A 24,539-nucleotide genomic window follows, 5' to 3' on the forward strand; every position below is an offset into this window, starting at 1 on the left:
CTGCCACAGCGGTGAAGCGTTTTACATACCCATATCTTGTGTTGCCATTAGTCATTCGAGCCTGAACAGCAGCTGCTTGAGCAGAAGTGAGGCTGGGGCAGGCTTTGAGTTTTTCCAAGATGGATGAATCTGAGTTTAGGATGTAGGATGCATCCAGGATGCAGCACATGTTTCCCAATACTGATATTTCATCTTCAGTTAAGCTTGTGTTTGTTATGCCCTTTGAAAATAAAAGAAACAGAAATTCATTTCAGCTCAAAACATTAAAGAAAACCTTAGTGTGATGACAGTTATTTCCAGTGATTTTTGCTAGATTTCATGCAATTATTAATAAATCTAATCTTTACAGCTCAAGAAGTGATGTGATGCTACGGCACTAAGTACCGTAGCAATTTCCTAATGTTGTAAACCTGCTCAACATTTGGCAATAAAACCCCTTCTGATTCTGATTCTGATGTGTGGTTCAAAGACTCACCAGGCAGCTCTTTGCATTTTCAAACAGGGCAGTGCGCTTGTAGCTGAGCGCTGCAGAGAAGACAGAGAAGTCTGCATTTCCCAGCTCTGTGAAATAGGCCCTGCAGCTGCCCTGCGGCACCAGTGAGTAACTGCAAGAGGAAACAGAAGTGTGGCAAGCTGTAGCATCCACCATTCAGCTTTAATTCAGAACAAACAAACAGGATTCTTACTCATAATACAGCAGAACATCTGGAGGGTAGAGGTTGAAGCTGGCAGCATCGTCTTTGATGTAAGTGTACATGCAGGTCAGCTGTTGATTTAAAAAAAAAGTCAAAATAATTAGCACCTTGTATCGTCCCTGTTTATGACAGAGAACGTGTTGGAAGTCTGCACTTTAATCCACTGTGGTGGTGTGCAGCTGCAACGTAACAAAAATTGCATCTTTGTTCAAAAATGTATTATGGTGTAATCTACATAACCTGATTCACAGGGTACGTGTTAGAAAGCCCACTGTTTACACGTTATTTGCTTGGTTGAAGTGTTGTGGGTTGTTTATTGATAGTGTTTTCGCTGTGGAAATTGATATGTCCTACATCATTGAACTCACCATATCTATGCTAACGCTCCTTGAATGCACCATAGTGATGGTAAATTCGATTCTTTTTACTGAATCGAGTTTTAAAGAGTCACTCACCAAAGTGAATTGGGTTTCTTGAGTCATTTGAGTCACTGAGTCAGTTGACCAGAGAGTGCAAAAATGTATATTTTCACTCAAACTTAATTTGTTTCTCTTTTAATGTAAATCCTACTGCTAAGATGAATGATTGTAAAGAAAACAACTATTTTTTAGAGTAAAAAATTCTAAAGGAACATTTATTTATTTTATTTTATTTTATTGGTATTTTCCTTATTAAATGTGTCAAATATATCTCATCTAAATGTCTACTGAGCTGTGAGCCAGGGGGCGGTAAAGCGCCTTAACATTGGTTGCCAACCAAGAAGAAGAAGAAGCTGTGAGCCAGGAGGTAGGGGGTGAGTGAGTGAGTGGGCGTTTATCAATATGCGTACTTGTGCGTACTTGCGTTCTCGTGTACTCGTGATACGTCATCAGTTGGAGACCAAGTACTGTTCCAATTGGCACGCATCAAGCCGAGAACGCGAAAAAGTCCCGGATGTGTTCTCGATCCGCCCGTTTTATCGAGCATGCATCGGTGTGGACTTGGGACAGCTATATATCCCAGAATGCATTTCGTCCAAAACTCAACAGCGGACTCCCGGCACATCGCAGAAATGTTTTTGTTAAGAAACTGGCTGTTGTTTTTTTCCCCACAATTTTAATTATAAGCTAGATATATTTCTACTAATGGAATTAGCTTGCTAACAGCAACAGGGATGAGTCAGTGAGTCAGTTGCGCTTGTGAATCATGATTCACGAGTCAGTAAAGTGATTCTCGAGTATTGAACGATTCATTCACGAATCGAACATCACTAATGCACCACTCTGTGCCATGTGCTGCTAGTCTGCCTTCGTAGCTGCTAATAGCCAGCATTTTCCTTGTGTCCTCTCCAGTGATGGGAATAACGGCATTACAAGTAACGGCGTTACTAACAGCGTTACTTTTTTCAGTAACGAGTAATCTAAATAATTACTATTCCTATTGTTACAACGCCGTTTACAGTTACTAACAAGAAAATGCGGTCCGTTACTATTTTTCAACAAACAGAAGGTTGAAGCTGTGTTCAGGTTACCACAGCTTATATCAGCTGCACGGAAGCAGCTCTAAGTAATCTGGACGCTACAGCTTTAAGCAGCTGCGCGCTCCCGCGGACAGTAATCACGATCACTGTCTCAACACCTGGAGCTAAGGGGACAAAACAATCGCATGAGTGCTGCTGTTTGACTGAGGAAGAATAAAGTAGTCATGGTAAGCCAATCACATGACCACTTAAAGACAAAGCAACACGGTGATATATACCAGTTTTTAAATTGTGTTGATAGGCCACGTAAAAGCAGAGTCATGATAAACAATATATACGCGGTGTTTTTTCCTCAATAGTTTCGTCACGTTTACTGTCTGAGGACAGCGCAGCAAGCACTCTCTGCTTATGAGCAAAAACAAAACAAAACAAAAAACAGGGGAAGTTTTAGGAGTGACGGCGAGAGAGAGAGAGAGAGAGAGAGAGAGCGAGTTTTGAGATGTGAGAGATTTGTGACGTTTAGCGTGTTTGGAGTGTGTAGTTAATGTGTTGTCTTGTGTAGTTAGTGTGTAGTGTTGTGGATAGTTTTGTGTTGTGTGTCAGAACAATGAGGTGACTGCTGTCTCCAGGTAGAAACAGCAGTGATACACCTGCTGCTGTCAGACCAAAAAATATAACTTTTTCTACTCTGATTTTATGTTTTTTGTCTGATTTTAGATTGAATTCAATTGTGTTAATACAGTAAATCAAAATGAAAACATAACTGTAAATTCAGACACGTGAGGTTGTGCTGAAAAGAATGATACCAAACAAGGCAAAGTAAATAGTTTTTAAAGGTAAAATGTGGAGGGAAAATCAAAAGTAGTTAAAAATGGCCAATTATACCCTGGACCCCAGAGGGTTAAACGTTTTTTTAAAGTAACGCAATAGTTACTTTTCAAGTAATTAATTACTTTTAGAATATTGTAACTCAGTTACTAACTCAGTTACTTTTTGAAGAAGTAACTAGTAACTATAATTAATTACTTTTTCAAAGTAACTTGCCCAACACTGGTCCTCTCACCAGCATCTCGTGGGTTTTGGTTTATTGCTGTGTGTGAATGCCAGAAGGTGGGTTCTGTTTACATGATGTTGTGTATGTCAGATGCTATTGTGTGTATTTGTTCCCTTGTGACTATGCTAATGTTACCCTATGCTAAGACGCTATGTAAGCTACTAAGTTAGTTAATGCTAATTATAAACCTTGTGTAATTGTTGAAGTTGTTATAGACCTGAGTGTTGAATACAGTTCCTTGTGCAATCTCTGTGCTAGAATTATGTCTGGGCATGTTGAATGTTTGATGTGCGCTGTACTGATAGTTGCTTTATGTATGGTTACTACAGACCACAGCTGAATAAATCTCCTAAACTTGGAAGCTGCCTCCGTGTTCTTTAACGGGAACACACCCACCATACCTTGCCGCTCTAAATCAGCTAAACTCCTGGAGACAACATTCTCTCCATTTTAGTATGTATATATTGTTTTAAGTGTGTTTTAAACAATTGTTAGTTACTCATTTGATGTCCAATATGTTCACTTTTTAACATTTGAGCAGATATGAAGGAATCTTGGGAGATTTTAAATATCCCATAAATGCCTTGAATACTGTACCTGAGACTCCACTAGATTAACCTTCCTGCTGCCTGACCTCCGACAGGCTTTGATCAGGTTCTTGACTTGCCCATTGCTAATGTTCCTCACTCCAGTGCATGTGAACCCTTGAAGCACCGAGGATGACAAACTACACACACACACACACACACACACGCACACTGTTAGCTCTACTCAAACCCATTTGCAGGTTGTTTTGATTGATCTCCCAGACTGATTGGAACTCACTTGTTTGGACCTCCCAGCTGTGCGGAGGCGCTCTCTGTAGCTAACGACTCAAAGAACAATTCAGCCTAACAAAACAATTTAAAAAAAAGAGTCTGTAATAACAGGCATGTAGCACAACACGTCAATAAAAACTAAGCTGAGGGTTTCATCTTCTACCTGCTGCCGTTTCCATTTCTTTCTGTTGAGTATGGTGATAACGTCGTTGCTACTGGAGAAGTCCACCAGCAGGGATCGAGGGATCTCAGTGGCCAGGTCATCGGGAACGTTCTGGATCACTTGCACGTTGCTGGTGTTCACTGATATGATCTGAGAGAAGATGGGAAGCGTTGTGAGTTAACTCTCTGTGGAGAGCTTTCTTTCTTCACCCGAAGCAGCTGATGGAAGTGTGCAGTTCAAATCATGCTCAAGCTATAACAGAAAACCTGTCATACCTGACTGACAAAGACCTGCTGGATGATCTGAGGACCAGAAAGGAGGTTTGCCACCAGTGAAGGAGTTTGGGAGGCACTTATCAGCTGATTACCAGAGATGCTCAAGAACACTCTGGAAGGTACACCAATGATGAGAGTGCCCAGACTTATCAGCGATGATGAGTTGTTGATCTGGTGGAATGGAAAAGGATGGAAGCAGCACATGCATAAGAGAGCATGACCACAAAGATGACTTTGATTTTTCTAAAGTCAGGATTCAGTCTAAAATCTGCTACCTGTATCACGCCTGAAGACAGGAGAGACTGGATGATGGCCTTGGCCTGACCTTCGCTCCAGCCCGTCACAGTGGAGAGAGTGCTGATGGAGTTTATTAAGTCCTGGGGTTTGATTGAGTTGATCTGATTCAGCGACATGCCGGTGCTTTGGCTGCCGAGGGCAGAAATGACTGTGGAGTCAATGTTCTGACCAAAGGTACCTACCAAAGCAGCAGTGACCTTCACACGTGAGAGAAAAACTTTGTCAGTAGAGTCAAATTTATGTCTACAGTGTAAATATTCTGGGGAACAAAACTTTATTCTGTTAATAAAAGGAGAGCTTAGTGCTCTTTTATTCATCTTTCCATTTCACCCTTCTTAAAATCACATACCCCAGAACAAAGAGCTCTACACCACTCTAAATAATAAACACCAGATTCAAAACAGGAGCCTGCAAGTGAAACTAAACCCACTTTTATGTGGGTGACAAATTTAAGGAAAGAATAAACTACTTTTTACCAGGATACCAGGCAACATGCTGAATCTCTAAAAGACTGAAATCTTATAACATTCATGTCTAGTTGACCTTACCTATCCTGTATTAAATGTAGTTAGGTTTTAGTAGCAGATTGCACACATAGCTGTTTTTCTTTTCTTTAAATGTTAGTGTCTTACTTGTGGGTCCAGGTTCGTACAGAGAACTGTGAGATTCTGCAGAACTATCAAACTGTCGCTTGGACTCAGTTGGGTAAATGCTGGACCAGGAGCGACACACCGAAACAAGATAGGAAGGCTGCAAAGAAGGTTAAACAACACTTACAGAAAAATGCAGGATTTGTGACTGGAGAACGCAACATATTGTATAGATTTAAACTCACAGTAAGGGGTTGAAGTTGCTGTCCTGTTGATATAGAAGGGTGGTGTAGTAGTTTGTGAGGTTTGCAGGTAAGACAGAGGTGTTGAAAAGAGCGATGTTCTGAAGGTTCACTGTGAAGACCTGAATGACCTGCAGGGAGGGGAGAAAAGCATGTCTGTAGGTCATGAAATTGTCAACTGTTTTTTTGCTGCATTTAAATCCAAGTAGAAAAAAAAATGAGCGTCAGTTCAAAATTTCCGCCAATGTTGATTCTTTACCGACTCAGATCCAAATGTTGCAAGATCGTCCAGAGTGAGGAAAGAGACGAAAGACCCGATGTACTGAGCAAACCAAGCTGTGGAATTCAGTTGTGGGTTGCTGGGGAAGTAACACTTTGGGTTTGAGGCTAGAAAAAAAAAGATGTTAACAATAAACAATAATGATAATGATCAAAAGAAATAAAACTACAATCTATAGTCATTTTACTCCAGCGTAGCCTTTTTTTAATTGCTGTGAATTCTTGAAGTCAAATGTAGAAAGTAAGCAATAAAAAATGCTGCACATAACAAACTGTTACTACAGTAGCTGGCAGAGTTTACTGGAATTAACATTGTTATCCAACAGTCTGCTGATTGGTCCATGAAATATAAGCAAATATAATTTCCTTAAAGTTAAGGTTATCATTAACTGTCCTGTTTTTTTAGTTATTTAAAATCCCAAAATATTAAAGCAAGACAAAGTTAAAAAACATAAAATCTTTGAACCTTATTAAGAACGATGACGGGGACAAACATCAGTGAAAAATTGCTGCTATCTTGCTTTTAATGTATTTATACTGTATGTGTACTATACTATGTGTATGTGAATAATATAATAAAATAATATTTTTTAAGAAAATGACTGTAAAGGAAAAGCAAGTCCTGAGTAAAGGGTTGCTAACTGCAAAAAAAGAGGTTTTTATCTTCATAAACATTACTTTCTGTTTAAAATGTACACGTTTAGTAATAAATAATTATTTAATAAATTTAATAAATGCTTGCTCAGCTTTTGTCAGTCTCCTTGGCAAGTGAACATCTACCAGTGACAGCAAAGGAGCTAATTACTTTATATGTGCATGGTTGTCTGAGCTCTATGTTATCATTTTAATGCTTTGCTTCTTTCTCGGGCATGAGCACGTTGGCTAATATCAGCAAACATATACTGTATCCTCATAATTCACATTACTGAGTGTACTGATTTTGTTCTACTGTTACACACAGTTAAGTATTAGGTATATACACATATATCCAAAGCACAGCAATCTGTGGTGCTGCAAAATGAAGAGAAACTGAAAAACTGCAATTCCCTGAATTTTGTATACAACTCAGTTTCCCTTTTAATTTAAATTGTACTCAGGCAGTTGTGTTTTTAGCTGACATGTGGTTGCTGTTCAGTTTCATGTAGAATATCTTTTGATCAATGTCTTTTTTTCCCTGGAATTAGCATCCCATTTGACCTGCATTTGCATGCATTTGCATGCTTGAAAGACTTACTTGAGCCGACGTAAAGGTAAGTCCTGATGGCGTTGTACACGTCTCCCCTCACAAAGTCAGCAGTAGTGTAGTTGTATACCCCAAGGACTGAGACACTGAAACACAACAAATCTAAATCAGAACCCAAAACAAAGAAACATATAAAGCAGGATTTAGTGCTGTAGTAAAACACACAGTTTTTGGAAGGCCAGGCAGGAGGTGCTGTTTATGACACTGGGACTGATCAGGCTCTTTGTGAGGAAGGGCAAGTAGTTCTTGAGGCGACGGTCAAACCAAGCGTCGACCTCCGACGTTTGGGTGCTGTTGAGGGCCACGGGCCAGACGCAGGGCAGGATGGAGCGCCTCACTGCATCCGGCAGAGACTCCTGGAGGCAATGCACAGATTAATGTTTTTAATCATTACATTGTGTTTGCATTTCTGCGTGTGCATGTGCCTTGGGCTACGTACAGTTTCTAGAAACTGTGGTGTCTGGCTGTAGCTGTTTAAGAGCATGCAGAGCTGTGCGTCGTTGTCGACAACATTAGGACGTTGTAGGTAATTCCCAAGCTCTGATGGAGGGATGGAATTTATGATCTAGAAGATTAGAAGACATAAATTAAGACATTCTCCTCTTGTTTCATCATATTTACTCCTGATATCTTTCAAGTCAACACACCAGATGCATTCTGTCAGGAGGCATGAGCGACAGGAAGGCGGTGAGGTTGGGAAACTGGAAACCCATGAAAGATTGCTCCAGGAAACCATAGAAACTGGTGTTGTAGCTGTCACCGTAGCAGCGGAGAGGTGTTGGACCTAGAGGAAAAGGTGGAGACACAAACTAGGTTATAATATTGGAACTTTGCCTCATGCTTTGTTAGGCCATGTGGAATAAAATAAATAAATAAAGCTTCACTTGTTGTTGTATTCACATAAAAAATGACAAACATGCATGTTTAATGAAAAAATAACAAGAGCGAGCACAGGAGAAACCACAATGCCTGACTCCTCCCTCACTTTCACAAGGCTGGCAGCCATTATGTTAAGAAATGTGAATGGGCTAGTTGCTTACTGGAATGTTACGGCCCAATTTCATAAAGCATCCAACAAAAAAATTTAAAGCTGAGTTTACTGGTTTCCTGTGTTAGCTTTACCTCTGAGGGTCTGGAGGATTTGACCATAGATTTTCTGCTGTGTGTCTGTGCTGAGCGTTGAGATAGTCATGTTCAGGTTCAGTACACTGAAACCAAAAAATGCAAAGGTTTTTCTTCAGTCAGATTGCTTAAATACATCCATAATTTGGTGCTTGAAGCTTTGTGCTCACCCCAGCTGCTCAATATTGCAGCTCCTTCCTGCCAGTATTCCGAAGTAAGATGCAACTTGTCCTGGTGAAAGTTGTACCAGCAGAGGTGGCAGCCGGGAGGTAAGCCACACATATACCTCTGCATCACTCACCGAAGGAAGGGAGAGGTTTGCACGATCAAACACAACTTGCAACATAGCTGACCTCACGACTGAAGGGAACGCGTCTTCATGAGCCTGCAGAAAAAAACAAAAGTAATGATCATGTTTGTTAGATGTAACAGGTGTAACAGGACTTTCTTCAGCCTCTGTGTGAGAAGACGAACCAGAATGATTTACATTTGATGAAGAGATAAACATAGCTTGACTTGAATTCTGCTGACTATTGTGAATTTTCTAGTATCATCAAAACACACCAGGTGACTTTATAACATGATGTATGCTCACCAGGATAACAGGTGAGAAATTATCAAAGAAGGTAGCCAGAAACTGGTCAGGCACATATTTCATCACCATGTTGACTTGCTCAGAAGTTGTGAGCTGGCCAGGTGTTGCGGACACCTCGGCTAGCTGTCTGACCGTGAGCTGTGACAAGGCATCCAACTGCATATGCAAACACACATGTTGTCAGTGACAGTTGTTGTTATGACAGAGGGAACCCCGCCCCCACAAGAAAACAGATGTATAAAGACAGAAAATGCAGTGCATCATAACGCACCACAGAGAAGTTGGAGTAGATCGTCTGAATGTCCTGGAACGTCGCAAGATAGGCAAAACCTCCCAGGTTCACCTGCAGCCATTGTGCACTGGTGGCAATGCCTGAGCTGCAGGCGGGGTCTGAACCACAAACACACACAGAGGAAATTCAGCTTTACTGTGCTGAAGTAAAAGCATCTATCATACATTGTTATGATGTCACTTTGCAATACATGTGACCACCCTGGATTCCTGAATCCCACTAACTCCAATTCTATCAACATGTGTGAATGTTGGATTAATTCAGATGTGACGTGAACAATACATAGACTGTAACTGTTAATATTCTGACATTGATTGTTACTGGGCTGTAATACAGCAGTGTACCTGTGCTGTTGTTCCTGGTCAGGAAAACCTTAATGAAGTGCGTGTAGACAGACACCTGCCTGGCAAACGTTAATTGTGGCTGGAGTTGACTCAAAATCTGCAGACTGAGTTGAAATTGGGATTACATTAATAAAAAAAAATGGCAGGATTTTGGTATACCAAGAAAGGCAGTCACATTTGATGTAATTTGTTTGATGTAAGTTCTTACATGGCCTGGTAGGAGCTGCAAGTCAGGTTCTTTGTGGTGATACATGAAAGGAAGTCAGGTGAAACAGCCGGCAGAAATGGGCGAAGGTGGCGGCCAAACCACGTCTGGATGAAGGTTAGATTATTGAGGGTGGCCATGCTGACGGTATCTATTCGGAGTTCTTGTATGGTGTCCAGAATCACGGACACTGCTGAGCTGTTGGTGTCCAGAGTCTATAACAAAGATCAAAATGTGATGTAACTACTGACTTTCTGTATCTTTCAACAACAGACGGTTTGCAGAAGGTTCTTCTCGATTTACAAAATATTGTGTAATGCTTTCCTACCGTGTTGACGAGCAGATCCAGAGCCTGGTCCAGGACCTCAGAGGTTTTGGAGAGGAGAAGTTTCCAGATAGATCTGGACCCACTCGAGCTGGAGGAGTGGTTGCACTTCAGTATCGTTGCCAGCTGTTCTGCTGTTATTGTTGACAGCTGCGTGACGACAGAGAGCAGTTTAGACTCTACAGTGAAAGTGAAAACGAGCTGAATCACAGACGTCTGTTGATTTATGTGACGCTCTTACCGAAGCACAAGCCAGTTCATCAACGGTCAAGTCACAGAGGTTTCCGCTCGTCTGCGCACTGGTGAGTTTGAGCTGAACTGCTGTTCTGTGGTTTCAAAATAAAACATGTGATTGGTACTTTGTTGACATCTGGGACAATGTTGTATAAAAAGTAAACTCTCCAAAAGGTTCATGTAAATCCTACCTGTTCAGTCCGATACAGATTTCGCTTTCTGTACCAAAAAAAGGAGAAAAAAAGTTATAAATTGACAATAAAAATTTGCATTTTCATGCATAAAGCAGTGAAGAACTTACCATTTGCCACGCTGACATTACACTTGTAAGAGAAACAAAAACAGAGCGCGTTACAAATCTACTATATTAAGACTAATGTAAGACAAAACAAATAATCTAAAACATACAATTACCTGTCCACTGTAAATGATGCAGTCTGACAGAAAAACACAGGAAATGCAAATCAGTCAGATTTTAAAAAAATCAGTTCAGTGATAAGCTGCAGCTAGACTGGATGTTATTCCTGACGCTTGCTAAATATTGACAATTTACATTTAGTGTGTCTATAAAGTAGGTAGTGTGTGGAATAAGGTGAAACAGTGAAGAGACAAAGCTGGATATAAGACATTGAGTTATTGTTCTAACACTCACCAGGTGGTAGTTGGTGGGATAGAGCCTCTTTAGTCTGTGTGATAGTTGTAGCGATGCCAAGGGAAACCACAGGTAGGGCCAAGTCCAGTCTGGCAAACCTGTAACACGTAAACAAACAGATTTTAATCATAGTGCCAGATTATATAAAATTGTTTAACCCCTTCGAAGTGCCGAGTATACGTAGATGTGAAACTCACAGCGTTTTGTATGAAGAGCAAGTGAAGTTTTCCTTGGAGGAGAAAGAAAGCAAACATTACTTTAACAAGCACAGGAAAGTGAAAATGATGACTTAACAGGAAGGCAGTTGCTCTTTTTACCGGGTGAATGAACACGGTAAGGTTGGTCAGGAACTCTGTGAATTTATTCTGCTCAGCAGACACGGTCAGGTAATCAAAGAGCGCGTTGATAATGACGGCTTTGTCCGGCAGATTTGGAAGCGACAGCAGCTCTGCGCTCTGTTGTGCAGTCAGGAGTGTCAGGACTTCAATCTAATAGGAAATAAGGAACAATTGAGAGTTATTTCTATTAGTTCACAGCTTTGTTTGTTTGTATTTTTTAATCTCGTCATTAACCGAAGTCCCATCTCACAGGGTTGAATTGTGGGTTGAGATGGATCAGCTGAGTGAGGGACAAAAGTGCTGAAAATGGACCCAAATTCTGCTGTATCCACACTGCAGTGCTGTTGGAGGTAGACACACAGCTGGAATCTAGAGCAAGTTTTAAAAAAGGAGAAATATCTGTAAACGATTGAAATGTATTTATTAATTTTTTTAGCTGTTGAATGGAAATACGAAGCATGTGCGTACCTGAGCGTGGCTGCGTCAGGAACTGCAGTATGAAATCCTGCAAGACCAACTGCTGCTGGTTTGAGGTCATCTGGTTAAACTGGCCGATAAACGTCTGCAGTCTGAAAATGAAATCATGGGCAAAAAAAAAAGAAAAAAAGAAGAGAACTAACTAACCAATAACAATTTGTAATTGAAAAAACAAATTTATATTTGTACTGCGTGGAAATAACAGAGAACCCTTTGGAGGATTTTTGACTTAACCAACAGTTACAGTGAGCTGAACACAGAGTAACCACGAGTGGCGCAGGCTGGGATTTTTTTTTAACAGTTTCTAGAGATTATTTTTTGTGCTTAGACTTACTCAGCCTCTCAGCTTCAGGCCCTGATAGTTTCACTGTTGAATTCATTGTCCCATTCATGACTGGAGAGCCTGAGTGAGCCGTAATCCATGATGCTCCCTCCACCGTGCTTCATAGTCATGATGAGGTTTTGTTGTTTGTTTGTTTTTTGTTGTTGCGTAAATTTGTGGGGTTTTGCCAAAAAAGCTTAACTTTTATCTCATCTGTGGTCGTTGTCTGTGTGTGTGAGTGTTGTGTAAACTTGAGCTGCGCTCTATGTCTTTGCTCCTGTGTTTAGTGTTGCTTTTGATTCTTGGAATTTATTCATTTACTTGTTCATTTTTTATGCTGTATTTTGATGCTGTTTGGATTTTGTTGCTGCTTTGGTGCTGTTGAAGTTTTTAATTTTTGTGCTTGAGTTTTTTGGCTTTCTGTTTAATATATTTCAGTTTTTACTATATTGTTGTATTTCGACTCTTGATTTAGTCTCGTCTGCGTGCTTTCTACACTTCCTGTCCTACTTGTCCTTTGGTTCTTGTTGTTACTGCGAAGGTTGGTTTTCTTTCATGCCATGTGCCAGCTGACTTGTTTCTGATTTTCCAGACTGTTTTCATCTCACTCCCATCAGCTTTCCTTCATGTCCATACCTGCATGGGTTTTTTATTAACCACATCTTTTCTGATGGGTTTTGGCCACATCTAACTGGCTTTTTAGGTCATTGAAATGTAGCTTTCCAAAAACTCCTTGACTGTGCATCATATTTTTGTCTGGAATTTTAGATATTGTCTATATAGTAATTGTAATATATCCCATTTAGAGTCTTTTCAGCCTCGTCTTCAATCAATGATTCACATAATCTTCAAGGTCTCAACTTTGACATTATTCCATGTTGTCATTGTTGGCGCTTCCTTACATTTCACACTGATTTCTTATGTAATTACTCATCTTAAATATGAAAAATAGCAAACTAACAGCTAACTGGGATTTCATTGTAAGTAAAACTGTGAACTTTCGCAGATTAATTCTCTCTGCCATGCCCTGTGATATAGATTTTATGAAACAGGAAATGAAAATGAGTGTCATTCAGCTGGCTGAGGTGCAGCAGGAGTGGAGGAGAGAAAATCAGAGTTGAGCATAACTTTCTTTCTGCAACAGAAAACCCAGAGTTTCTCTCATCTCACGGTTAATAAACACAGAGTTGTTATGCAAACCTGCTTCCTGGAATAGGGCCGAGGTCATTCAGCGGAAAAAAAAAAAATGTTTTCACTTTTACTCTGCCTGCCTTAGTGTGCTTCATTAACAACTCCATACTCTATTCCCTGACAGTGGTTTGTTAGTGGATGCAACATTACATATTTTAGACTTGTATGAAGATCAGATCAAATTTAGAAATATTAATTGCAGAAATCCTCTGAAGGGTTCATCTTCACAGATAAATCTTGGAAATTGAAACGTGAACTGTCAACCACACTGGATGCATGCTGTTGGGCTGGTTCAGCAGCAATTCTGACAAATACTCACATTTCCTGGTATGACTGACAGGTCAGGTTTGTGCTGCTCAGACAGCGCAGAAACATTCCCGATGCGTACGGCAAGAAGCTCCTCAGGCGGTCTGAGAACCACAAGTTGATAACTTCGCTGTTCTGCAGCTGCTCATCTGTCAGCAGCAACACTCTGATCTCTCCGATCACATCCAAAACCTGTGACGCTGATGGAATCACGGGCATCGGCTAAACAAGAGATCATTGAGTTATTTTGAAGGCAGATTAACTTTTCCCATAGTCACATTTCTTGTAACTCAGTGTTTGAATGATTCATTTCATGAATCCTTATTTGTTTGTTAAAGCTTATCAAAGTCATTAACCATGTTAGCCAGGATGTCCAGGGCTGGGTTTAAAACGCCGGAGACTTTCGTGAGCAGGATTTTCCACAGAGTTTTGGAGTGAGCGCTGTTCCCAGGAAGATTACACATCAGAAGAGACGCCAGGTGATTGGCTGTGAAGTTGTCCAGCTGGATGTGTGAAAGAGACAGAGGAGATGTAGTTATTCTCTGCAATAAACAGTAATGAGTCCTCACCGGCTCTGTTAGAGTAAATCATTACCTGTGCACAGGCATATTCCTCCAAGGGGAAGTTGCAGGAAACTTGATTAAAGGTGTCCAAGTAAGACAGCAGATCAGAGCTGTGGGTCACACAAGACAGGAAATACATGTCAGAATAACAACAACTGCAATAGCATTACTTACTATGTAAATCCTATACGAAGGGTTACCTGTTGACTCCTGCACAGCTGTGAGTTTCTGTCAAAAAACAGAAAAGATTTTTTTTTCAGAAAGAAATCATACAAACAGAATGTATTAAGAAAAGTGTTTATGCTGGCAGCAGTCGAAAAACAGTCTTACCATTGAGCGGGATTACCAGGCACTGTAAATGACGGGATTAACAAATTAAAACAATGATTGAAATATTATTCACCACGTTGTGACAATCACAGCTTAAAAGCATCCAAATTAAGATATGAGATGAGCAGAAAAAGACAACCGTTGTTATGATTTGCTGGGATTTAAATTCAAATTAAACTGAATAGAAAAAAAAAAATCTCACCTTGAGGTTCGCCGGCACGCACTCTGTCCAAATCCAAAAAATAAATAATATTCAATCAGCAAAAAGCAAAAGCACAGGTGTAGATCTAGTTATATGGACTAGCTTAAGCCATTACGTTGTGTACCCAGTTGTTTTGACTTTGTGTTTGTGAGGCAGTGAAACGTACCGACAGGTGCAATGTTTATCAGGGCTTCTATAGTGGCCCAGGTGACTGGTTCCATTTCTGGAGGCAGAGATGGTATGGCTGTATAGAGCTGTGTGAAGCTGGAATACACAAGAACACAAAACAAAAAACATATGTAAATAAAGAGTATATAGAGAGCTACCAACAGAGCCAATCAGACCTTCAGCTGTCTGCCTACAACACAAAGAAATGTTTATAAAATGTGCCCCAAAAATGCATAATTGGTTGTGTGTGTGTGTTTTTTTTAACTTTGGTGTTTGTTTTCACCTGTTTACATTACAAACGTCTTATAAAGTTATGAGGTAAATTGCAAGGTGCTAACTAACTGGGTCACCTTGTAAAGTTGGCTGCCGTTTTTTTTCCTCTGTTTTTGTGATGTTCACTATTGAAAGCTGAAATTAAATCTGCATTAAAAATGACTGCCTGTGATGTAATTAATTTTTCTACATTATCCTGTATTAATCCAGTTAATAAGCTATATTAATGCCGTGATTTATAGTGTAATCTAATTTCTTTCTCTTTCTGTTTTTCTCAGGGTGAATTTAGTAATAGCAATAGCAATGGTTCAGCTTTAGCCATTAATGCATTGCAGTGAAGCCTTAGCTTGAACATGGTCTGCTGTGAGAGAGTTTTCCTGATTCATACAAAGAACAAAACAGTTTGGAAAGAATCATGAGTCATATTGTGTCAGAAAACCATTTGAAGGTACTCACATTTGTTTGTAGATGTCGCAGGAAGGATTGATCTGAAAAATTGCATATTTTATGATTAATATTTGAGGAAGGCTAAAGCATGCTCAACACCTACACATCTCAGCCAAAGCTATTACCTTTCCAGCGAGCCTGACCAAAGCGCTGAGGACCTCTGGGTACTTCCTGGCTGCAGGTGACTCCGTCAGGAAGTTAAACACTTGACTGATGACAACGTCTTTCTCTGGTGGAGTTGGGAGAGTCAAGAGCAGCAACTCTACCGTCTGATTTGGAGTCAGGAGGTCAAGAGCCTCCAGCTGAGCGGGACACAAAGCAGAAGAGGAGAGAACAATTACTATATAGTCAAATTTCTGCTTCTGTTAAGTCTGTTTGAGCACATCTGTGTTTTGCAAACTTACTCCAGAGAAATAAGGGTTGAGTATGTAGAAGTCAATGATAGAGGCAAAGCTTGAGAAGAAACCAAAGTTGAGTTGCAGCCATTCTGCGCTGTTATTAGCTGCAGAGACACACTGGGGGTCTGAAGCATTTGTACAAACATTAACATAAATGCCATAAGAACTGGTTTTGTAGTATCTGTGCGTTAATATGTGTTGTCTGTGTCCTCTTCTTACCCGAGGTGTTGTGATTTAGCAGGAAGGGGTAGATGAAGTACTCGTAGATGTTGCTGCTGTACATCGGATCAGCATCCAAAAAGTTCATTCGTTCACTGAGTGCCACCACACTGCACACAGCAGGGCAAAGACAAAATGAGAACGACTGCACCAAACCACGTTCCGGTTAAACGAAAGGGAAATGAAGACGGTTGACTTACAGGGTTTGGTAAACGGGGCAGGAGAAGTTCTTGGTGCTGAGGCAGGAGAGGAGCTCTGGCTGTACGTTGGGCAGGAGGGGCAGCAGCTTGACCTTGAACCAGAGCTGGATGAAGGCTGGGTCCGTCAGGTGCTCCTGGGTCAGAGTTGCGGAGTTTGACTCGCTGAAGATCTGCTTAAACTCGGATTCCAACTGCGTGAAGTTCTACAGGGGATGAAGAACGAGGAAGCATTGATTTGCTGAAGCTGCAATGTGTGTGGTGAAAACACAAGCCTGGCTATGAAAGCAATGTTGTGAAGCTATAAGTCACCGTGGAGCTGTTAGACAGTACTCACTGCTGTGGAGAGCTCCTTGATCAGCAAGTTCAGACGTTGAGTCAGCTCTAGAACCAGCTTCAAGACGACGGCTTCTGTCATGGTCAGGTTGTTACGAGCAGCGCAGTGCAAGACATGAGCCACGTTTGCCACCGCATCGGTCAGCTGACGGCACGGAAAGAAAATCATCGGCACAGAAGTTAGAAACTTTTGACATTGCAAATTTTTTTTATATGTCAGGAATTTAAGTGAAGAATTTAAAACATGTGTCAATAATCATAGGTAAATAAAACCTCACCCCGCAAGGGCTCTTATCGAGGGTGATGCTACAGACATCCTGGATTTCATTCACCGTCATATTGTCCATACCGTTGTCCAGACGGCTGCACAAAAGTAAAGAACACGCTTGAACACAAAAGACATAGTGATGCATCATCTTACACCTAAGTAACGTTCACACTGACCATGCTGGCAAACAGACACATTTTAAAAGGCGTTCTAGCACATGTGAAATTGATAAAAGTTCCTCAAAGAGTGACAAGTACGAAACCCAAGTTCTACAAGGAACGTACAACGTAAAACTGCAAATTGTAACATTGACTTAGTGAATTTCTTCTGACCTTGAGTGACTATGAGATGCTCTTATATATATATTTTTTTCTCACATTTTGAAACCAGATAATTACTTAATTAGAAAAAAAAATCATTCCTAAATGGTCTTAAGGCCTCTAATTACTGTGGTATTTATTTAAAGATTTGTTTTAGTTGCAGACTGGCTTTCCAATACCATTTTCTCCACTCTTAGCTTAATTTCAGTCTGCACTAATCGGTAAGAAGAAATTGAGCTTTTAAAAGCACAGCAAAGAGAATGGTGTCACTACACAGCATAGCAAACCAAAAAACAAGCTAAAACAAGCTTAACAGAGCGTTGCTGGATAGAGCTTTAGAGCTGCTGATGTGTCTACATCACTGATGCATTGTTCATTTATTGTTTGTACTATTTTTAACCTTTGTCTGTGTTGTCCTATTTTCAATGGAAACCATTAATGTAAATGAGGAATGCCTGACTTACAACACTTCATGGAAAGCGAGCGTGATGTTTTCATGCATCAGGAGTTCTTCATCGGGCAAAAACCTCCGTAACAGCGGCTTAACAACGTAATGATACCAGTCTGCCACATTTGTCACATCAAACTGAGGTCCCTCTGGGACCACAGGTGCGCTTGGCTGGTATTTGCCAGCCAGCTCAGACAGAGTCCAGTTGAGCAGGAACTGGGTCAAAGTGGTGCTTCTTATATTTGACGGATCTCTCTGGAAAAACAGGTCAGGGGTCATTTTTTCTAACTAGCTGTAGAGCTATTTAGACAGCTTAGAGAGTGGGAACACATGAGTGTGCGTGTTTGTGTTTGTGTACCTCACGTGTGAAGGACACAAAATTATGAACAAAGCTCCCGATGGGTTTGAAGGCTGACATGAATCCATTTACGACCTGGATGTGCAATGAAGCAGAGGTTGTTAGATTTCACTGAATTAAATTTTTTATGAATATTTTTTCTAGAGATGAAAACATGTTCACTTATTTTTGCAGGTGGATGCACATCCTGTTACTGTACCTGTTGGAGGCCTGGCTGATGGTTATGTGACAGCTGTACTGGATAGGAGGGTGGGTACCCAGGGGTTGTCCAGTTGGGACCCCATCCAGGGCCATCAGTGGGTGATGGGCCAGATTCCCCTGTTAGCAGACTGTGGAAGACCAGAGCTAATGTGCCATTGTCTAAACTGGCAACATAAGGGCTCATGAGCAGCTCGGCCTTTTGTGCTGGAGACAACAAGTTAAGAACCTCCAGCTGTGAATGAAGAAAAAAAAGCAGTAAGAGAAGAAGAACAGGAAGAAGTGTGGAGCAGTGATATTTGTTGTGGTGGAGTTCTCTGTAGTGTCCAGATCACCATAAAAACAGCCGTATAAAATTAATAAAATCTTAAATAAGGCTCAGTTTAACTCACTCCATTGAAGACCACATTGAGCTCTGAAAAGTCCTTCAAGCGGGCCATGACACTGAAGGCACCGAAGTTCTTCATCAGCCATTCTGCACTGCTCTCATCTGGCCTCACACAGCCTGCACAGAGATCACACATTGACCGACTGTGTACATACTAGCAGTTAGCGCCAACATTTGAACAAACTGAAGCTTTAATTGTGAATTAATGAATTTCAGTCTGTCTGCAGACAAATGCAGATTGTCAAAAATAAACATGAACACTTGATTGGTTCTGATGCTTTATTGTCTAACATGAGAACATTGTTTCTTCTTTTAAATTTGATTTTATCCATTTTTAAAGCCCTAATTAACTTAATTATAGAACAAATCCCATTATTAGTCCTACCTGCACTTTGACCCTGTCCTCTGTTGTTTAACTTCTGGACAATGATTTTCCTCTTTATCACAGAAGAATGCAATCCCCACCCCATTCCCTGCTGAGTGTTCCCTGTCTGGGTATTTTTGTGTGTGTGTGACTGCTCCAAATCTAGTGAGTTTGGTGCCTCCTTTTTTTTGTTAAAGCCTTTAAACACTTTAAAAGCTATTTCTATTTGTCTTTTCTGTCTACAAATGTTGTATAACACCTCAAAACCCAGCAAATAAAGACCTCAAGAAAGTAACACAAGTTGTTGCAAGAGGCTTATTTGGACGTTGTTATGCAAACAGGCTTTTTGCATGCATGTCATTTATAACATTGTTGGCACCTTCAGTTAGTAACAGCTGCTAATTTGGTTCACAGATACATTCAAAACTTTTGAAAAAACCTATTTATTTGTTGTTTTGAACACACCCTTTAGCAAACCTCAGTAAATGATTAGATACTTAGCTAATACACTTTTAGTCTATGTGACAGTGTGATGTGCTGTCTCCATGCCAGTACAAGCAAAAAGCAACTTTGTTGCTTGTGAGAGAGTTGAGTGTTACATAATAATGGGAGACACTTCTAGAAAAAGGCTGCAGGAAATACCATTGCATGTCTTTGAGTTGAAAATATGTAAATATTAAGTAAATGTTAACATGTTTGATCTACAAAGACTGGCATTGTAACTTTCATGTAAAGGGCCACGGTGTGAGTGTCTGAAAGGCGATACAGATACATTTCACGGCACACGGTCATTTCCAAATCTGTTTGCAGTACTTTAACAGCTATTAGATAACGCTTTGATAACCTGTGTAAGTACAATTTTGATAACACATGCACAATGCAGAGCTTAGGCCTATAGCAGCAGTTATGATAAATTAAGGCTTAGCTGGAATATGAACGTGAAACTGTTTCTAGTTTTGACCTTAACTGGCAAAGAGTGATTAAATGCTAACCTCAGAATACTGTGTGACATAAGTGGAGATTTTGTACTGAAAGTAAAGTCTAGTTTATAGGAAGAAAAAGTTATTGGTATTAGACACGTTACCATCAACTGTTGCTGAAGACAGGAACGGGTACATAAAGAATGTGTAGATCCACTTTTGCCTGACTGGATCCATCTCAGAATAGTGTTGACTGAGCTCCTCCACTCTGCGAGGAGAGTTGGGATGTTGGGTTATTATATTAAAATCCAAAAATTACAGAAATAAAGACGAGGACAGTAAGAGACATACACAGTCTGGTAGGTGGAGCAGCTGAAGTTCCTGGTGCTGAGACAGGACAAGAACTGCTTGGTGATGGATTTCAGCAGCGGTTTCATGTTGACCTCCATCCACATCTTGACCAGATCTTGATTCTGTAGAGGGTCTGCTGCCAAGTCTAATTCCAGAGCGCCCTCCACGCTCAAAATTGGTCCGCTTGCCATGCTTGACTTCTGTGGCAACAGTGATGGAGAGGCTTTATACTCACATGTTTCACCAAAAAGCTAATCAGCATTCACCTGGTTACATATAACCTATTGTTAACAGGATTTATAAGTTAGTGACCAACAAATAATGTCAGTGTTGTGACATGGCAAAATACAAAAAACAAATTTATTCCATCCCTGACTTGTCATAATGGAATTTGTAACATCTGTTCTTCTGCTGAATGCTTGTTGAAGTCATACCATAAACGTGTACACATCCATTGCGGCTTCAAGAATTCCTTTCAGCTTTCGCATTTCATCTGCCCCCGTGTCTGTTGGAGGCAGGCCCACACACTGTAAGAAGTTCGAGGTGGCATCTGGGCCCTTGGAATTTATGACAAGTGGAAAAATTAGTAAGATGGAAACCAAAAAAAAAAAATTTAAAGCAAAAGCAATGATATTAATTATGCCTGATTGTCTGATTGTGATTCATTACATTGACTGCCTGGTTGCATGATTAATAATTCCTCTCATATAGTTGTACATATGAATACTTTACTGATCCCGCAAAGGAAATTGCTGTATTATGGCAGCAGCATAAAGAATAACAATAAAAACATCATTGTTTAAAACACCACAGCACCACACTGAAGGCCTTATTATGTGAAGTAACTGTTTTATACAGCACTGATAAAATAAGATAATAAAAATGATCTGAATTATTATATCAAGATATATAAAGAGCTTGTTCTTAAATGTGACTATGTCAGAAGTCCTGAAGTTACTGTTGTCTTTTAGTTTTAACAACAGGTTCACACCACAGATGATGCCTCTTTTATGGCAAGCATATCTGATTTAGGGGTAAAAATCAGCCTTTTGAGAAAATCTGGAGTATGCAGAATCTATGCTGATTGTTGTTGTATACATATACATATACATATATAAAAATCCAGCACTTTGTTTCCAGTTAGCTAGGACATATTTTGTTCAGATGCATATGTTAGCGAGCTTTGGACTGACACTACAAATCAGCACAGTATTATGCTATGCTGTGAGATTTATGCCACTTGAATTAATTTCTAAACAGTCTCCTGTTCTTATAATAAGGTAAGTGTAGTTAGTTTAGCTGCTAGCTAGCTAAATTAATATTTTTACAACATTTGCTTAATGCTCTTAAAACAGGATATGTCACAAAATAAAAGTTATTAAAGTAGAAGTGATTTAATTTAGAAATAAAGTGTATTCACAGATAACACAGAAAAAAAAGAAAAATCTAATTATTGAAAATATTTGCCATGAAACATAATCTATTACCGCATAAAAATCAGTCTGGTTTTGTTACAAGACCTACTCAGCGTTTCTACTGCTTAAACTCCAGTATCCTCTTACAACCACATATATAAATAATATATGAATTATGTATTTAGCTTTGCATTTTGCTTGTCAGACTTTAAAGCATGAGAGAATGGATTGATATTTTTTGACAAATTTTGGGATTCAATTTGTAACTCTGGTTTTAAAAAAAGGTGCTATAGAAAGGAAGTTTATAATAAATATTATTCTAAATATTATTAGGAATTCACAGTTAGCGGTATCAATTATGACTAATTCAAGGTAAAATATCAGCTCAAAGGTCTTTAAGATTTTTTTCAAGCCTCTTTAACTTTCAGTTCAATTCAGTTTATAACACCAAATCACAATGACAAAACCGCAACAATCAGACAAGCCCTGATGAGCAACAGCTTGGCGACAGCGGGAAGGAAAAACTCCCTTTGCCACTTCCTGATAAAAAAAAGCTATATCACGTTTTCTGAAATGGCAACATGAGGAAAAAATGAATAAAACCTTTGACAAACTTCTTAACGTGATAAAGCATTTCGCCATACTCGCATCAAATACTGGGAAATCTATTGTTCGACATGTTTAGTCACACCTGTGCACTCCCAAATGTTTTCACAGTCACTCTTCAATTGTATTTTATCAGGCTCAGTGAAAAATGTGCCTAATCACCGATGTGAACAGGTCATGAGCTGATCTTGATCTTTTTGGTATGTGATTTGGGCAGTTTGACAACTGTAGTCGTAACAGGAATCTCATGATGGTACCTGTGATCTCAGAACCACGCTAACAAAATAATATCCTAGCCATACTGACTGTTTGCGTATATTCAAAGTCAGCTTAACATATGTTGCATGAAAAAAACGTTTTAAAAGAATAGACAGCAATAACAATATGACCTTTGTACTTGTAGCTTTGTGTTGTGTTGTGCTACAGTTACACTAACCTGTGTGCAGGCATCTTTTGTGCATACTCCATTACTGCAAGATCCACCAATTAAAGAAGAGAAGGATTATATATGTTATTGCATTTAGAAGAGTGTAAAATTTACAAGTGTAAATATTATGTCTCCTGATCTTACCTCTCTGCACTGGATCCTGCTGTTGGGATACGACAGAGTTGCATGTTAGAGCTGAATCCTACTAATGCATTTCCCCAAAACTTGTTTAAACAGCAGAGTTTGGAAATTATTTAAGTCCTATTTTTAATGCAAAATTAGCCAGGAAATAGCATACCAAATGTTTAAACTCTTTTCTTGTTTTTTAAATTGCTGATTTAAAGGTTGCGTGGGGCTAATTAGTGACATGATTAAGTATGAATGATATGGTTTGAATTTTTCAGAAGTATACAATCCACACCTCTCAGTCACAAAGTCCCAGCTTGTTGTTTAATAAAGTTGTAGAAGGGCATCAAAAACCACCCGGATTTGCATATTTTTAATAGTAAAATGCTTTTTTTTTTTTCTCTCGTAAGAGTGTATGTTATTAAAATGCTGATGCTAAAAAGAAGCTCCTATTCTATTCTAAGAAACTGGTTACAGACAAGTGTTGAAACTGTCAACAATACTGGCATCATATAAGGGAGAAGAAGCATTTGGTACGTCACAAAATGAGCAAGAAGGTACATGTAGCTTTAAAATCGTGCTGCTGAAATAATATTTGGGCAAAATGTTTCTGGTTTTGTAATAACAATAACAATAATAATACATTTGATGGACACCTTTCTAAAGCCCAAGGCCACCATACAAAGCATAAAATATAAACAGTGAAAGGATAAAAAACATTTTCAGTAAAGCTAGTGGAAAGAATTGATTCTAAGAAATAACCTATTGTTCATCTTATTTATCTGCTTAAGCCTTTTATTGTTGTCTAGAAACTACCTAAACACACCCATGAACCGCACTGTTGTTGCACCATTTTGACTCATTCTCATTATTCATGGCTTAAATAAATACTGCTATCAAGTTGACAGTTACAAGAAGTTCATGAGCCACTTGAACATGAGTGGGATTTTTAAAAAAAGAAAAGATGATCTTATCTTATAAATATTAATACGTTAATTTTAGATTATAGTATTGTAGCGGCTCAGGGCTGTTTGGGGTTTGACAGCTATGTTCTGTTGTTCCAGGCGACAGCGTTATGTTCCCATGGTTACAGGTGACGCTCTCTCTCTCTGCGACTGTAGTCATGTCCAAATTCATGGGCTGCATCCACCTGAGGACCCGGCCTTTGTGGTCTACATGGGCCGGGTCCTCAGAAGGTCGGGACGGTCTAGCCTTCTGATTTGCGTTAGTGGTGTGCGATACTGCATATTTTGGTATCGATCCGATACCAAGTAAATACAGGCCAGTATCGGTGATACCAATACCGATACCGATACTTTTCAATAAATAAGGTGGATGCGTCATTGAATTGCTAAATCGCAATTAATTTTCATGACCTTAAGTGTTTTTTGTGATGTTTCCTTTTTTATTATTAAATAGTTAAAACCCAGGACATAATTAGGAGAAATAATTTATTTATAATTAAATTTAAAAAATGCTTTATAATTGTGGTGGGTCGAGGTCTGCGATGCCGCTGCAGGTGAGATGGACTCACCTTCACGGCATCTACAATCATGCTCGATGGCTTAAAACGATGGCTTAACAACGTTCAAGCCCTTTTTTAAAACGACTTTCAAGACCAGCCGCTGACGCCTAGTCAAAACGCATCGACTGGTTTATGCCATCAGATTTCAGCCCGCCATTTTATCACAGACTGCCA

General features: G+C 39.7%; 1 protein-coding gene across 1 annotated transcript in view; it reads right to left on the reverse strand.

Moving 5' to 3' along the window:
• The window catches only part of LOC116331830, a 73,984-nt gene that overhangs the window by 33,686 nt on the left and 15,759 nt on the right, over positions 1-24,539 (reverse strand). Inside the window, exons 3-56 of the mRNA XM_039613567.1 lie at positions 22,859-22,877; positions 22,724-22,757; positions 20,701-20,823; positions 20,267-20,466; positions 20,080-20,183; positions 18,636-18,748; positions 18,245-18,478; positions 18,046-18,120; positions 17,704-17,942; positions 16,930-17,014; positions 16,653-16,796; positions 16,319-16,521; positions 16,119-16,228; positions 15,906-16,024; positions 15,627-15,803; positions 15,511-15,542; positions 14,780-14,877; positions 14,614-14,636; positions 14,412-14,433; positions 14,282-14,309; positions 14,113-14,191; positions 13,875-14,021; positions 13,532-13,740; positions 11,691-11,791; positions 11,473-11,591; positions 11,202-11,372; positions 11,082-11,113; positions 10,885-10,982; positions 10,647-10,669; positions 10,534-10,555; positions 10,424-10,451; positions 10,240-10,324; positions 10,002-10,148; positions 9,677-9,888; positions 9,469-9,572; positions 9,104-9,222; positions 8,833-8,988; positions 8,408-8,622; positions 8,238-8,323; positions 7,763-7,899; positions 7,555-7,680; positions 7,281-7,471; positions 7,107-7,201; positions 5,853-5,980; positions 5,597-5,724; positions 5,394-5,511; positions 4,740-4,958; positions 4,465-4,635; positions 4,190-4,339; positions 4,034-4,098; positions 3,806-3,935; positions 687-766; positions 476-605; positions 30-220 (exon numbers count right to left, since the gene is read on the reverse strand). Coding sequence (XP_039469501.1) covers positions 30-220; positions 476-605; positions 687-766; positions 3,806-3,935; positions 4,034-4,098; positions 4,190-4,339; positions 4,465-4,635; positions 4,740-4,958; positions 5,394-5,511; positions 5,597-5,724; positions 5,853-5,980; positions 7,107-7,201; positions 7,281-7,471; positions 7,555-7,680; positions 7,763-7,899; positions 8,238-8,323; positions 8,408-8,622; positions 8,833-8,988; positions 9,104-9,222; positions 9,469-9,572; positions 9,677-9,888; positions 10,002-10,148; positions 10,240-10,324; positions 10,424-10,451; positions 10,534-10,555; positions 10,647-10,669; positions 10,885-10,982; positions 11,082-11,113; positions 11,202-11,372; positions 11,473-11,591; positions 11,691-11,791; positions 13,532-13,740; positions 13,875-14,021; positions 14,113-14,191; positions 14,282-14,309; positions 14,412-14,433; positions 14,614-14,636; positions 14,780-14,877; positions 15,511-15,542; positions 15,627-15,803; positions 15,906-16,024; positions 16,119-16,228; positions 16,319-16,521; positions 16,653-16,796; positions 16,930-17,014; positions 17,704-17,942; positions 18,046-18,120; positions 18,245-18,478; positions 18,636-18,748; positions 20,080-20,183; positions 20,267-20,466; positions 20,701-20,823; positions 22,724-22,757; positions 22,859-22,877 — 6,394 coding nt within the window. The remainder of the gene's footprint in view (positions 1-29; positions 221-475; positions 606-686; positions 767-3,805; positions 3,936-4,033; positions 4,099-4,189; positions 4,340-4,464; positions 4,636-4,739; positions 4,959-5,393; positions 5,512-5,596; positions 5,725-5,852; positions 5,981-7,106; positions 7,202-7,280; positions 7,472-7,554; positions 7,681-7,762; positions 7,900-8,237; positions 8,324-8,407; positions 8,623-8,832; positions 8,989-9,103; positions 9,223-9,468; positions 9,573-9,676; positions 9,889-10,001; positions 10,149-10,239; positions 10,325-10,423; positions 10,452-10,533; positions 10,556-10,646; positions 10,670-10,884; positions 10,983-11,081; positions 11,114-11,201; positions 11,373-11,472; positions 11,592-11,690; positions 11,792-13,531; positions 13,741-13,874; positions 14,022-14,112; positions 14,192-14,281; positions 14,310-14,411; positions 14,434-14,613; positions 14,637-14,779; positions 14,878-15,510; positions 15,543-15,626; positions 15,804-15,905; positions 16,025-16,118; positions 16,229-16,318; positions 16,522-16,652; positions 16,797-16,929; positions 17,015-17,703; positions 17,943-18,045; positions 18,121-18,244; positions 18,479-18,635; positions 18,749-20,079; positions 20,184-20,266; positions 20,467-20,700; positions 20,824-22,723; positions 22,758-22,858; positions 22,878-24,539) is intronic.

Source organism: Oreochromis aureus, linkage group 6 (assembly GCF_013358895.1).
Source record: "Oreochromis aureus strain Israel breed Guangdong linkage group 6, ZZ_aureus, whole genome shotgun sequence".
NCBI classification, from domain to species: Eukaryota; Metazoa; Chordata; class Actinopteri; order Cichliformes; family Cichlidae; genus Oreochromis; species Oreochromis aureus.